The following is a 13,088-nucleotide window of genomic DNA, read 5'->3' as shown; positions in this document are numbered from 1 at the left end:
ATATTATATAAAATAAGTTAATGTTGATCTAGTTTTCCTACTGTGGTTTTTATATGAAGTTTTAAATTCTTTTTATTATTTATATGTATTTGTGTTTAAATCTCAAATTGTCAATTTTCTGAGAACTAGCTTTTTCCACACAATATACAAGAAGGCAGGAAGCAGAAACCATATGCATTAATGATTAGCCTTTCAGTGAGCAAGCAGCCCTTCCCTTTCACATCTGATTAACTAGAATACATGTATATTCTTTGAAGAAACAAATGATTCAAGTGGGAGGCAATTTGTCCAGAAAATTTGCTCATTATCCCTAGAGTGTGTGACAGAATAGTTCAAGTCTTTTTTCTTGACTAACTCAAGAAATGATTTGAGTTGATAATATAATTAGCTCTATTTGCCTAATGTCTTTGTCCACATTTTCTTTTCTTTTTTCTTTTGCTAAAGTATAAAGAGTTAAAGAGTAAGCCAAACTCTTATAATCTTTGACCAAAAAAGTCCTTCTTCCAGGCTTTTAGCTCTCTGACACCCATTCTTTATCAAAGAGAAACCTTCCTATTGATTAAATTGATACAGTGCTTAAGGAAGAACTCTACTAGCTTCTCAAAATGCCTGCCCTCTACTAATTTGAATATGAGATGTTTGGATTGAAGTACGTATAGGGTGATAAAATAATGTTAACTGCCTCACTGCAGGTCAAAACTTAATTTATAATTTAGACTGTAAAATGCATTCTTTTAAAACTTAACTCTTAGAAGCCATTTATATTATCTAACTACAAAATACCCATACCTGATTTAAACTTGCATTTTTCATTTCAATGAATTAGATTAAAATCCTGGAACAGGAAATTGAACACTTGAATCAAACTGTCACTTCACTTCGACAGCGTTCACAAATCAGTGCTGAAGCAAGAGTAAAAGATATTGAGAAGGAAAATAAAATTCTCCATGAGTCTATCAAGGAGACAAGCAGCAAATTGAGTAAAATAGAATTTGAAAAGAAGCAAATTAAAAAAGAGTTGGAACATTATAAAGAAAGGGGAGAAAGAATGGATGAGTTGGAGAAAGAAGTTCATCATCTTGAAAAAGAAAATGAACTATTACAGAAAAGGATTACTAATTTAAAAATTACATGTGAAAAAATCGATTCTTTAGAACAAGAGAATTCCAGTCTAGATGTTGAAAACAGAAAGCTGAAAAAGGCTTTAGATAATCTGAAAAATCTCAGCTTTCAGTTAGAGTCCTTAGAGAAAGAGAACGCACAACTTGATGAAGAAAACCTAGAACTCAGAAGAACTGTTGAATCTTTGAAGAGTACCAATATCAAGATGGCTCAGTTAGAACTAGAAAATAAAGAACTGGAAAGTGAGAAAGGCCAGCTACAGAAGAGCCTGGAGCTTATGAAAACGTCCTTTAAAAAGACAGAACGTTTAGAAGTGAGTTATCAAGGCTTGGATACAGAAAACCAAAGGTTGCAGAAAACCCTAGAAAACAACAACAAAAAAATTCAACATCTAGAAAGTGAATTACAAGAACTGGAGTCAGAAAATCAAACCCTGCAAAAAAATCTTGAGGAACTCAAAATCTCCAGTAAACGTTTAGAAAAATTAGAAAAAGAGAATAAACTTTTGGAGCAAGAGACAACCCAGCTGGAAAAAGATAAGAAACAGCTAGAGAAAGAGAATAAAAGGCTCAGGCAACAAGCAGATGTTATGGATAACACACTAGAAGAAAATAATGTGAAAATAGGTCACCTGGAAAAAGAGAACAAGTCACTCTTTAAAGAAATTGGTTTATGTAAAGAAGCATCTATTCGTCTAAAAGAAGTGGAAAAGGAAAATAAAGAGCTTGTAAAAAGAGCTACCATTGACAAAAAAACACTTGTCACATTACGTGAGGTAATGTCCGCTATTGCATGATATGCTCTCATTATAAAGAGGAACATAGCTGTAATGTACTAGTTATATATCAATGTTATTTCAACAGTAATTTACTGATCAAAAATTATTTGTATTTTAATTTATTTAGACGTACTGTTAAAACCTCTTTATAAACTCAGATTCAGAAATATTGTTTAGATGTTTTAAGACACTAAGTTTGTACTATTTTATGGGCTTCCATATAATATATAAATATAGTTAGATGTGTCAGTTCAGTGAGTACTTGTACTTTGGTTTTTCCACACCATAGCTGCTGAACTGCTATTGGACATTTCTTGAAAGGATGTTTTTTTAATGCAATTAATTGACATTTAACTATATTTCTGTCATACAGCAATCGCCTTCTCCAGGGCTCTTTTGTGACATATAAATTATCCCCCTTCAAAATTAAGTAATAGCTTCCACTTTCCTTTTTCAGTTTTTTTCCTGCTAACATTGTGCATTTAGTTAATCAACAAAGAGGATGTACAACTTTACATCACTGTTTTATCCTGGTCATAGCTATTTTGCTATAAAACAACAGTAGAAACAGTGAAAATTATACTGTAATATATTCTGATTGACATTGCACAGAAGCTACTTAATTGTAAGACCAATCAATCAAACATCATCCTGCTGTTCTTAATAAAAAGAAATAATGGAGTTAGTTTTTTTAAAGAAGAACATATTGAATTAAAAACACAGTGGTATTTGTAAACCTTACTGCTGATTTGTTTGTCCATAGTGAACAGGATTTTTGTAGTAGTTGTTCAGTTGCTAAATCACACCAGACTCTTCACAACCCTATGGACCATAACATGCCAGTCCCACTCCCCATTGTCTCCTGACATTTGCCCAAATTCATGTTTATTGCTTCAATTACTATCTAATCATCCATCCCCTTCTCCTTTTGCCTAATCTTTCTCAACATCAGGATCTTTTCCAACAAGTCCTTGCTTCTCATTAGATGGCCAAAATATTTAGGCTTCAGCTTCAGTAACTATCCTTCCAAAGTGAACAGAATAGTACAGTAATATCCTTGACTCTATTTGAAATGTTATTTTTTAGGTTAGTTATATCTAACATAGGCTGATTTCAATTGACATTCTCTCTGTATGAAAAAGTTTGGATCATTTTGAAAACATGAAGCAGGTTTTTATTTTAAAGCAGGGATGTCAAACTTGCGATGTCGCATGACATATTGTGATTTTTTCCCCCATTGGTGGTGCGGTTTTGGCATGACGCATCCAGCCTGCGGGCCAGCAGTTTGACATGCCTGTTTTAAAGGAACATATAGGAATACAGAACAGGGAAAACTAGAAAACTCTTTAGCAGAGGTATAGCCTAGATACTGTGAACAAAGTATAGCAATTTCATTGAAAAGAGCTACTATTGAAGTAATCTTTGTAAATTCCTAATTGTTTTAGGACATTCTCTAGATCAGGGGTGTCAAGCTGCCGGCCAGTGGGCCGGACGTGTCATCCGGAAACCGCACCCATCCCATTGCCGGCAATGGCAAAACCGTCCCGATACGTTGCGCGACATCATGTGATGTTGAGAGTTTGACATTCTGCTTTAGATTATTTCTTCTACTTTTTTGGATTTTTAAAATTTGGTTAAATGGCTGCCATTTGTGTCTAATGGTAACTTTGTCATAGCAGAAAGTAGAGAATTTTATCAGTCCTATCCACATAGTTGTTTGATCGTGTGTAATTTTCCTGAAACTTATAGATCCAGAACCAGAAGTTTGAGAAACTAGCATAGGTAGAACAAAGAATATATAAAAACATTGGTTTTAAGGAGGATTTACAAAATATCAAGAATGATAACTTACAGAAGTAAAAAAAGTTTTTCACTAAAGCAAAGACATTATTGGATATATAAATCATATACATTTTACTTTGTTCTCAACTGCTGATCTTCTAGATTTTAATGCAGTATTGTAATAGTAAAGAGAGAGTTGAAGATGACAGTTATCTTTTTCTGTATCTTATTTTGTTTATATTAAACAAATTTGACCGATTTTGTACTGTTTGACACAAGCATGAGTTGACAGGAACCTTTCTAGGAATTTCTGAAAATGTGTGTCTCCTTTGTTATATCTTGTAACAAATTGCTTTGTTTTAAGGATTTGGTGAATGAAAAACTGAAGACACAGCAGATGAATAATGAGTTGGAAAAGCTTACACATGAACTTGAAAAGATAGGTTTAAACAAGGAACGTCTTTTGCATGATGAGCAGAGTACTGATGACAGGTATGAGTATGTAAAGGCTTCTTTGGATTAGATGGGGGGAAACTCCATAATATTAATAAGCCTTGGTAAGGCCACATATTGTATCCAGCTTTGGTCACCATGATGTAAAAAAGATGTGAAGACCAGTAGTGGGATTCAATACCTGAACAACCAGTTATCTGCGTGGACACTGCTTCCAGAAGTCCATTCTTGGCCTGGGAAGCCTCCCTGGCTCAGAACAGACTTCCAGAAGTGGTGTCCACAAACATCCAATGGGCCATTCTGGACCTGGGAGGCCTCCCCAGCTCAGAACAGACTTTTGGAAGTGGCATCCACAGACTTCCAGTGGACTGTTCTGGGCCTGGGAGGTCTCCCTGGCTCAGAACGGACTTCCGGAAGTGGCGTCCACACACCTCTGGCATTCCATACTGGGCTTTGTGAAAAAGGACTAGGGCTTCAGCCAGTTCACCGAAGTCAACAAAAAATTAGCTACTGGTTCTACTGAACCGGTGCAAAGTGGCTGAATCCCACCACTGGTTGAGATCTAGAAAGAGTACAGAGAAGTGCAAAAAGATCAGACCATGGAGGCTAAAACATATAAAGAACAGTTGCTGGAATTGGGTATGTCTAGTTTAATGAAAAGAAGGACTAAGGTTGACATGATAGCAGTGTTCTAATATCTCAGGGGTTGCCACAAAGAAGAGGGAGTCAAGCTATTCTCCAAAGCACCTGAGGGCAGGACAAGAAGCAATGGATAGAAAATAATCAAGGAGAGAAGCAACCTAGAACTAAAGAGAAATTTTCTGACAGAACATTTAATCAGTGGCTCCAGAAGTTGTGAATGCTCCAACACTAGAAGTTTTTAAGAGATTGGACAATCATTTGTCTGAAATAGTATAGGATTTCCTGCCTAAACTGGGTTGGACTAGAAGACCTCCAAGGTCCGTTCCAATTCTTTTATTCTATTTTATTCTAAAAATATTTCTACCTTGTTCTTTTAAAGGTCTATTGCTCATAAAAACCTTCTGAGAAAATAGGCACTTCCTTCAGTCATCTTGTCAGATTTTTATTATAAGTAATGCTGCACTTAATAAATAGTTGCTCTATGGTGTAGCAGAAAGGGTAACAGAAAATGTATCACATTTTTTAAAATTTGGTTTTAGAAATTAGATTCTGGAGTCTAGTAATAAAATTCTTTTCAGATAATATCTTTCAGACAAAAAAACACAACCCATTTTGTCTGAAATTATTTTGATTATTCTTAGCTTGCTATATCTTCAAATGTAATACCAGTAGTATGCAAACGTTTGTGAGGTATATTCTTTACTTGATGGTATAGCCTATGGAAATGGAGAAAAGTTTGTTAAGAAAGGCAGAATTTCAGCTTCTGACTAGTTCTTATGTCAATTGAGAATAATAGTTGGTACTTCAGTCTATTATTAGCAGTGATTAAGATAATGATCATGGGAGATTTAGTATATTTTATCTCTTAAGTTAATCAGTTTTATTATTTTATATCTTGCAACAAGTTTTCAATCTGCAGCCTCAAGGAAAATAACTGTTTTTTTTCTATTTTAAAATACATCTTCTGTTATTTGTTCCATCAATAGTTCTTAAAAGTGTAGAATTAGATCAGCGAGAAGTGATTGGATCAGAAGAGGAGTAAAGTGGAGTGAGGAAATTTATCTAAAACTGCATGTTTTATATTGTTAGGTTAAGTAGGATTCATGGTAATATGAAAATTTAGATGTATAATTACAGTGTATTATTTAGGCCGGCTTGGCAGCCTGAAAGAAAAGGGAGGAGCACGGAAATGTGCACACAGAGCCCACGCATGGTGGAGGTGCTAATGCATGCATGCGCAAATGGGCCGCTAGCACCCGCACACATGCACAAACAGGCCATTGGCACCCTGGCGCATCCGCAAACAGACCAATGGTGCCCTTGTGATGCTGGTGGCACTGCTAGCACTCCACACACGCACAAATGGGGCTAGTAGCACCCGTGCGGCAGCACTACCACAAGTGAGGCCTTGGCAGCTATTCCTGTGGCCCGGTACCAGGCCGCAGACCATACTAGAAAACAGTTTATTAACATTTAAATAGTTTTATGGTAGATAACACATTTCTGGCATCATTGCATTTTTTACAATGTATCCATTTTTATTTCTGCTCTGTGTGTGTGTGTGTGTGTGTGTGTGTGTGTGTGTGTGTGTGTGTATGTATGTATGTATGTATGTAAATACCCGCCCCTCGCGCCAGGATTCAAACATACACAGGCAGATGCGATGCAATTAGGACCAATACGACCGACTGGGGGAAAACGAGAGGCAGGTAGACCGGTTATGCGCTCTATGAGCAGATTATTGAAACAGCTAGCTATATTACAGCTAGCTATATAAGCAAACCTGCCAGCCACAGGCTTTCATTCTGATGACGTCGGCAGGGGACCGAGATATAACAATCAAATCAAAATCAAACAAAAAAAATGTTTGATATCATGAAACAATTGTTGCCTTTAAAACAAAACAAAATACATTAATCAAACTGTAATACAAAACATAATACAAAAAAGGCCAACAATATTAAAACCAGAACAGATTAAAAACAGAGCCACTGTGGAAGAAATATTGAAATATGAAAATAGGTATTTATATTTCTGTAACACTGGGATTATGAGTAAAAAATTCTTGGCCCTAATAGATTCAGGTCACGCTTTGAACTCTTGACATCTGGGAGCAGTGTTTTTTTTCCTCATATAAATATTCCAAAACTGACAGTTTAGCACTTTCAAATTCATTAAGGTTATGATTTATGTAAAGTGAATTACTGATAATGACAACTTCATTAAAATTATTTCATTAAACAGTAAGTACAAACTTTTGGAGTCAAGGCTGGAGTCCACACTGAAGAAATCACTTGAAATAAAAGAAGAAAAAATTGCTGCTTTGGAAGCGCGATTAGAAGAATCGACTAATCTAAACCGACAGCTGCGCCAAGAGCTTAAGATAGTAAGTTAAAACATGTTCCCATCTCTCTTGTGATGTAGTAACTGCAACTTATTTTTAAGTTCATAAAAAGTTTACATTTATTAAACTGCAAATCTGTAAGTTAAAAATGTTTACTGTTTACAAGCACAGCTAATTTGAAAGCAAAAGCATTGTTAAAGTATAGTTTTCCACAACTTGTACTTTTCCACTGTTAAACTGTTTCTTTTTTCCAAAATAGGAAAGTGGGGGAATAGCTGTTAGCTCACCAGAATTCTTTTCACTATACTCTTTCTGCCTCTCTTGCAAGTGTTTCACCCTATTTGATTTATTCTGGCTGGCTGGCTCCCAATTACTCTAAAAATGATGGGTAGTATTAATTTTTGCATCATACTATTTCTATTTTTATTAATATTGACTCTTGAATTTTATACAAAACAAAGATCATTTAAAATATAGTTTAAAAGTTATTGAGTCATAAGAATGTTTAGATTTAGAATTCTTTTGAGTGCTTGGAAACTGAATTCTATCTCTGTTCAGTAAGGTGCACTCCAAATGGTATAGCATGTAGTCTGAACATGTATTGGTCTGTATGATCCTTGATGAATCATAAATGAAATAATGGAATAATTAACAATGCATTCATTAGGAAAAAAAATCTTGATATGGGCTAAACAAATACTAAATATTTGCATGCGGTATTTGTGACAACAGTAATGACAAGAAGTGTTCAATCTTAATTCTCCACATTTCTATAATAACGTGACAGATCTTGAGTTCAGGTTGTTATTTGCATTTTTATCCTGTTTATTTTTGCAGTTCATAGCAAAAGAGGTTGTTATAGAAATAATGATCCTTAATAATGATCAGATTATTTGACTAGAACTGGGGAGACCTAGGTTGAGGTCTCCATTCAATCAGTTTACCCTGACTTACAACCTAATCTCCAACTGGTTTTTATGAAGTTAAAATGTATATATTTTTTGAGGGAAAATAGAGTAGAAATGTAATAAATAATTTATATATTAAAATTTGAACTAATTTATCTTTAGGTGAAAAAGAATTATGAAGCCCTCAAGCAAAGACAAGAGGAGGAGAAAATGGTACAGAGTTATTCTTCAAAACTTGATGAAGAAAGTCAGCCTGTCACTAAATGGGAAAGAGAGAATCAGGAAACTACTAGAGAACTTTTGAAGGTTAAAGACAGATTAATTGAAGTTGAAAGAAATGTAAGTATTTCATTTGTTTTACTAGAAACTGTTAAATATTGTATGGTTTTTGTGGATCTTACACAGGTGATATGTTTGTACAGACAACATGTTAGAATCTTTTAGAGCTGTGTGGGCTTTGTTTAATTTGTTTTTAGTTAGACACAGGCCTTTTTTGTGCATGCCTCAAGCATGGTTCCTTCCTGTTCCTTCCCTTTCCTCTTGACTACTGTATAAGCAGTATGTATTCCTCTGAATTTTTTTCTTCCAAATTCAGTCTTTCCTCTGTGTTACAGCTGCTGTTGAAGCTGTGACAATCTTTCCCATTTCTCAAACATTGTTTGTAAATTCTCAGCTATCTCAGCAGATTGGTCAATCAACAATTTTGTCCTTCCCTTCTTTATCTACTATTTTTCTAGAGGTAGCCATCTTTATCATAGTTTATACTTCAAAATGAAAAAAATACAAAAAAGGATAATTTTTCTTCTTCAGAATTCTGCAGTCTATGCCCCTTCACATGACCCTTTTTTGTCCTTGGGTTTCCAATGACTCTTTTAGAGTCTATCGATCATTTTCATTGGAGAATCCAAACAAAACACTTCCCCATGGAAGTATGTTCTCAGCCTCGTCCAGAAGAGCAGGAAATAACACAGCCGGAACGAGTGCTGAGTCCACAGGAAAAGTTTATTGTAAAGCAAACAGCAGTCCAAAGGAAAAACGAAGTCAGCGTTGGCTGCTACCTGCAACCAACGCTGCTAAATAGCTGCCTGAGGCATACGCCCATGCTCCACCCAAACACGCCAACATCCGCCCCTCCCCTATTTACACCCCGCCCTCCCTCGTCAATGTCCTTTGCCCCTCGCCCTGACACCCGGTGCTCTCCTCCTGCCAGGTATGTACCCACCCGGCCCTAAAACTGCAACCCCGCGCCCCACCACCTCCATCCACCACAACCATTCCCCACCCAAGGACGGTCCCCACCCGACCCTGGGCCCCAGACACCCCTCCACCCCCCACAGTCCCTGGCACCGCCAAGTCCCCACCCACGCAGTCTGGTACAGTGGGTTCAGTCCCTCGCCATGAGCTCCGGGAGATGGGAGCCAGCAACTGCCCCATAGCAGTCCTGCCGGTGCTGTGGTCTCTCGCCAGCACCAGCTCCGGCCTCGGTTTTGGAAGTGCAGCTTGGACAGGCCCGTCCCTTGACGAGGAGGCCACGGAGCACGCTGGCACTGGGCGGGGCCCGGCAGAGCTATTCCATGAATGCACGCGCTCCCCAGCTGACCGGGAGGCCTCGGGATGCCTTGGCAGGCGCTTCTTTGCCAGCTGGGAGAGTGTGGGTGGCGTCCGCCGCGAGGAAGGTACGTCTGCGGCGAGATGGGTGGGGCCTGAGTTCCCCGCCGCGAGGAAGGCCCGTGGGCGCGGTGCTTCAACCGGTCGCGCCCCCCCTGCTGAATGTCGGGCCTGCGGGGCGCGACATATGTAGTATTTAGTTAATTCAAAGGAACTTAATACTGTATAAACAAAGTCCACCAAAACATTTCTGTTCCCTTTGTCCATTTAAAAACATTTTTTAATCCCAACTGTTAATTTTGCTTTATGCTGCAAATTAATTTTTAAATTCTTGTTCCTTTTTTTTCCCTGTTAGTCACACCACTTGCCATAGGAATGTTTACCACATGGTCCCATAAAAATGTTTCAAAGATCATTTATAGCCTTTAAATAATTGTAGTCCAAAGTGCTTTAGAAAGTGGTATTTGGTTAGACCCAGTGCCAATTAAAGGCTCCACTGAGGTTGCAAGCCTGATGTTCCTTTCATCATCTCCTACTCTTTACTCATGAGTGAGAAGCACTCTTATGGAGCATATTATCTCTTCAGCTTGTTCTTATCCAGAGAAGCTCTGCTGGCCAGAAAAAAAGACTGCAGAACTGTTGCCAAGACTGTAACACGCTGGTCGCAGTTCCAGCCTTGACAACATTTCTGCACTCTTTTTTTTTTCTAGAATAACAGAAAAACAGAGTTGGAAGACACCATGGAAGTCTTCTAGCCCAATCCTCTGCCCAAGCACGAAACTATATACCATTTCAGACAAATAGTTGTTCAGTCTCTTAAAAACCTCCAGTGTTGGGGCACTCACAATTTCTGGAGGCAAGTCATTCCACTGATTAATTATTCTAACTATCAGGAAATTTCTCCTTAGTTCTAGGTTGGTTCTCTCCTTGATTAGTTCCCATCCATTCAGTTGTGTCTCATTTTCAGAGAGTGCCCAGACAAGTCCCTGCAGTTTTCTGGCAAAAGTTTTCAGAAATGGTTTTCCACTCCCTCCTTCCTGCGTTGAGAGAAAATGATAGCTCAAGGTCACTCAACTGGCTTTGTGCCTAAGGTGGGACTAGAACTCATGATTTCCCCATTTCTGACCTGATTCCCTAATCACTGTCCCTCAGTCATATATTGCAGGGGTCCCCAACCCCCAGTCCGTGGACCGGTACCAGGCCGCAGCATGCCAGCAACCGGTCTGCACAAACAAGCAAAGCCCCATCCATAGGATGCAGACAGCACACAAAACCACATCCACTCCGGTCCGCAGAAAAACCTCTCTCCATGTAACCAGTCCCTGGTGCCCAAAATGTTGGGGATCTCTGATATAGTGTTGTTTAAATATGTCTCTACAGTTTCAGCTTGAAATGTGGGATTTTAACTTAAATATTATCTGTTTTTAAGTTATGGTTATAATTTGTGATCTTAACTTACTGCTTTTGAAAGTTTGGACATTTTTTAATGTTGGATACAGAATTTTAAAAATTGTGATTTTGTTGTTGTACTGAAGAGGTACATGCATTTAATATGTATTTTTTGTTATTTCTAAAGAATGCAACTCTGCAGGCAGAGAAGCAAGCCCTGAAAACTCAACTAAAGCAACTTGAGACTCAGAATAATAATTTGCAAGCTCAGATTGTAGCACTTCAAAGACAGACTGTTTCCTTACAGGAGCAAAATACAACCCTGCAAACTCAAAATGCAAAACTTCAGGTTCTGTTTTCATATATAAATATTTTCTCCACATTCATAACTTATAGGTAGTCCTTGCTTACTGACCATTTGTTCAGTGACCAAAGTTACATTGGTGCTGGAAAAAAACTTTACAACCTGTTTATGACCTCAGTCATGTGATCACTATTAAACTCAGTACGCATTATCCTGTGCTGACCTGTGGTTTCATATAGATAAATAGATAGATACAGATATAGATATAGATATAGTTATAGATATATAGATATATATAGATATATAGATAGCCTGGTGTACAGCGTGTTGTCTTGGTTTATATTTTAACAAGAAAAAAGGACAATAATAATTAACAATAATGATTAAGTTTGATAATTCCATAATTAGTATATTAATTAATGATATATTTCTTTGATCTTCCCTTCTCCCATTTATATTCTTCAACCTTAACCAAAATATAATTCTTAATATTTTCAATATATAAATGATTAGATATAGACATTTTTTATATTTATACAAATGGTAATAATCTCTATGTATGACTTTTTCCCCACCTTATATTCTTATAACCATCATTTCATTAGTTCAGCATGCATCCTATTTTCGTAATTTTTGTTTACACTTAATTTCCCTTATATTCAATCTAACTCTTATCAGTCATAATTTCTTCATGTTAATCATTTAACTGTCCAAATTTTCCCTATATTTTATGTCATGCATTATAAAAATACTATACCGTATATACTTGAGTATAAGCCGAAAGAAGTCTTCGCCGAGAAAATGGGTGGCAAGCTTCCACCGCCACATTCTCTCAGCGGAGGCTTGCAGAGGTGGCGGCGGAGCTGTGCGCGCAGCTCTCCAAACCGCCGCCGCCCGTTTGGAGAGCTGCTGCCTTCGTCCATGTTTGATGAAAGCAGCAGCTCTCCAAACGGGGGGGTGGAAGTTCTTTTTTTTTTTTTTGTTCACTGGAGTATAAGCCGAAGTGGATTTTTCAGCCCAAAAAGTGGGCTGAAAAATTCGGCTTATACTCAAGTATATACGGTACTTTTTATCTATCTTACTGTATAGTTGTAATATCCTTTTAAATCAGTTTATATTTTACTTATATTAATAAAAGTGACCGCCGTCGCTTCATGATCAACGGGGCGCCCCTCCTTCATGGTCACCTCTTTGACACTAGCCGTGGAGAGCGGAGGTCCGCTCTCGTGCGGCCATGTGCTATGGGTGCAAAATCGGAAGTCTGACTTGTGTTTTCTTCTTTTTCCCCCCCCCTTTCAGAACATATTGATTTGAGAGAAAGAAACTGCAAGTAAGCTATGAGGGCAATTCAGAAATAAACCTCCATTTGGTTATCAATGACAGACACTCACAGATACAGAACTTTTATTATGCACATTAGAAATCTACAACATTACATTATTTTTTGACATAATCGCCATTCAAATTGAGGCACTTGTCATAACCTTATAAGGTTTGAAAATCCTTGGTAGTAGTTGCTTGACGCCAAATCTGGGCTATGAGGGGGGAGTGATCAAAAATAGCCCAACATAACTGCTTCAAAAGTTCTTGGGTGCGTCTAGCAGTGTGTGGGCGAGCATTATCATAAACCAACACCACACCGGAAGTGGTCCATAGAAAATCCCGCCAAATGTGAAGATGCCAAAGGAGTACTGCTAGTGAAGCTCATGGAGCATGGTTCGACCATCAATTCAGACGTCTACTGTGAAACATGAAAAC

At 37.6% G+C, this 13,088-nt stretch overlaps 1 protein-coding gene across 1 annotated transcript in view; it reads left to right on the top strand.

Annotated features, from left to right (window-relative positions):
* Positions 1 to 13,088, top strand: part of CCDC88A (coiled-coil domain containing 88A) — an 80,804-nt gene that overhangs the window by 43,673 nt on the left and 24,043 nt on the right. Inside the window, exons 15-19 of the mRNA XM_081316173.1 lie at positions 827 to 1,897; positions 4,047 to 4,174; positions 7,022 to 7,163; positions 8,192 to 8,368; positions 11,214 to 11,375. Coding sequence (XP_081172299.1) covers positions 827 to 1,897; positions 4,047 to 4,174; positions 7,022 to 7,163; positions 8,192 to 8,368; positions 11,214 to 11,375 — 1,680 coding nt within the window. The remainder of the gene's footprint in view (positions 1 to 826; positions 1,898 to 4,046; positions 4,175 to 7,021; positions 7,164 to 8,191; positions 8,369 to 11,213; positions 11,376 to 13,088) is intronic.

Source organism: Vipera berus (genome assembly GCF_964194415.1).
Source record: "Vipera berus genome assembly, chromosome: 1".
In the NCBI taxonomy this organism is placed as follows: domain Eukaryota; kingdom Metazoa; phylum Chordata; class Lepidosauria; order Squamata; family Viperidae; genus Vipera; species Vipera berus.
Note: the sequence above shows the minus strand (reverse complement) of the source record. Positions and strands in the feature narration are given on the sequence as shown.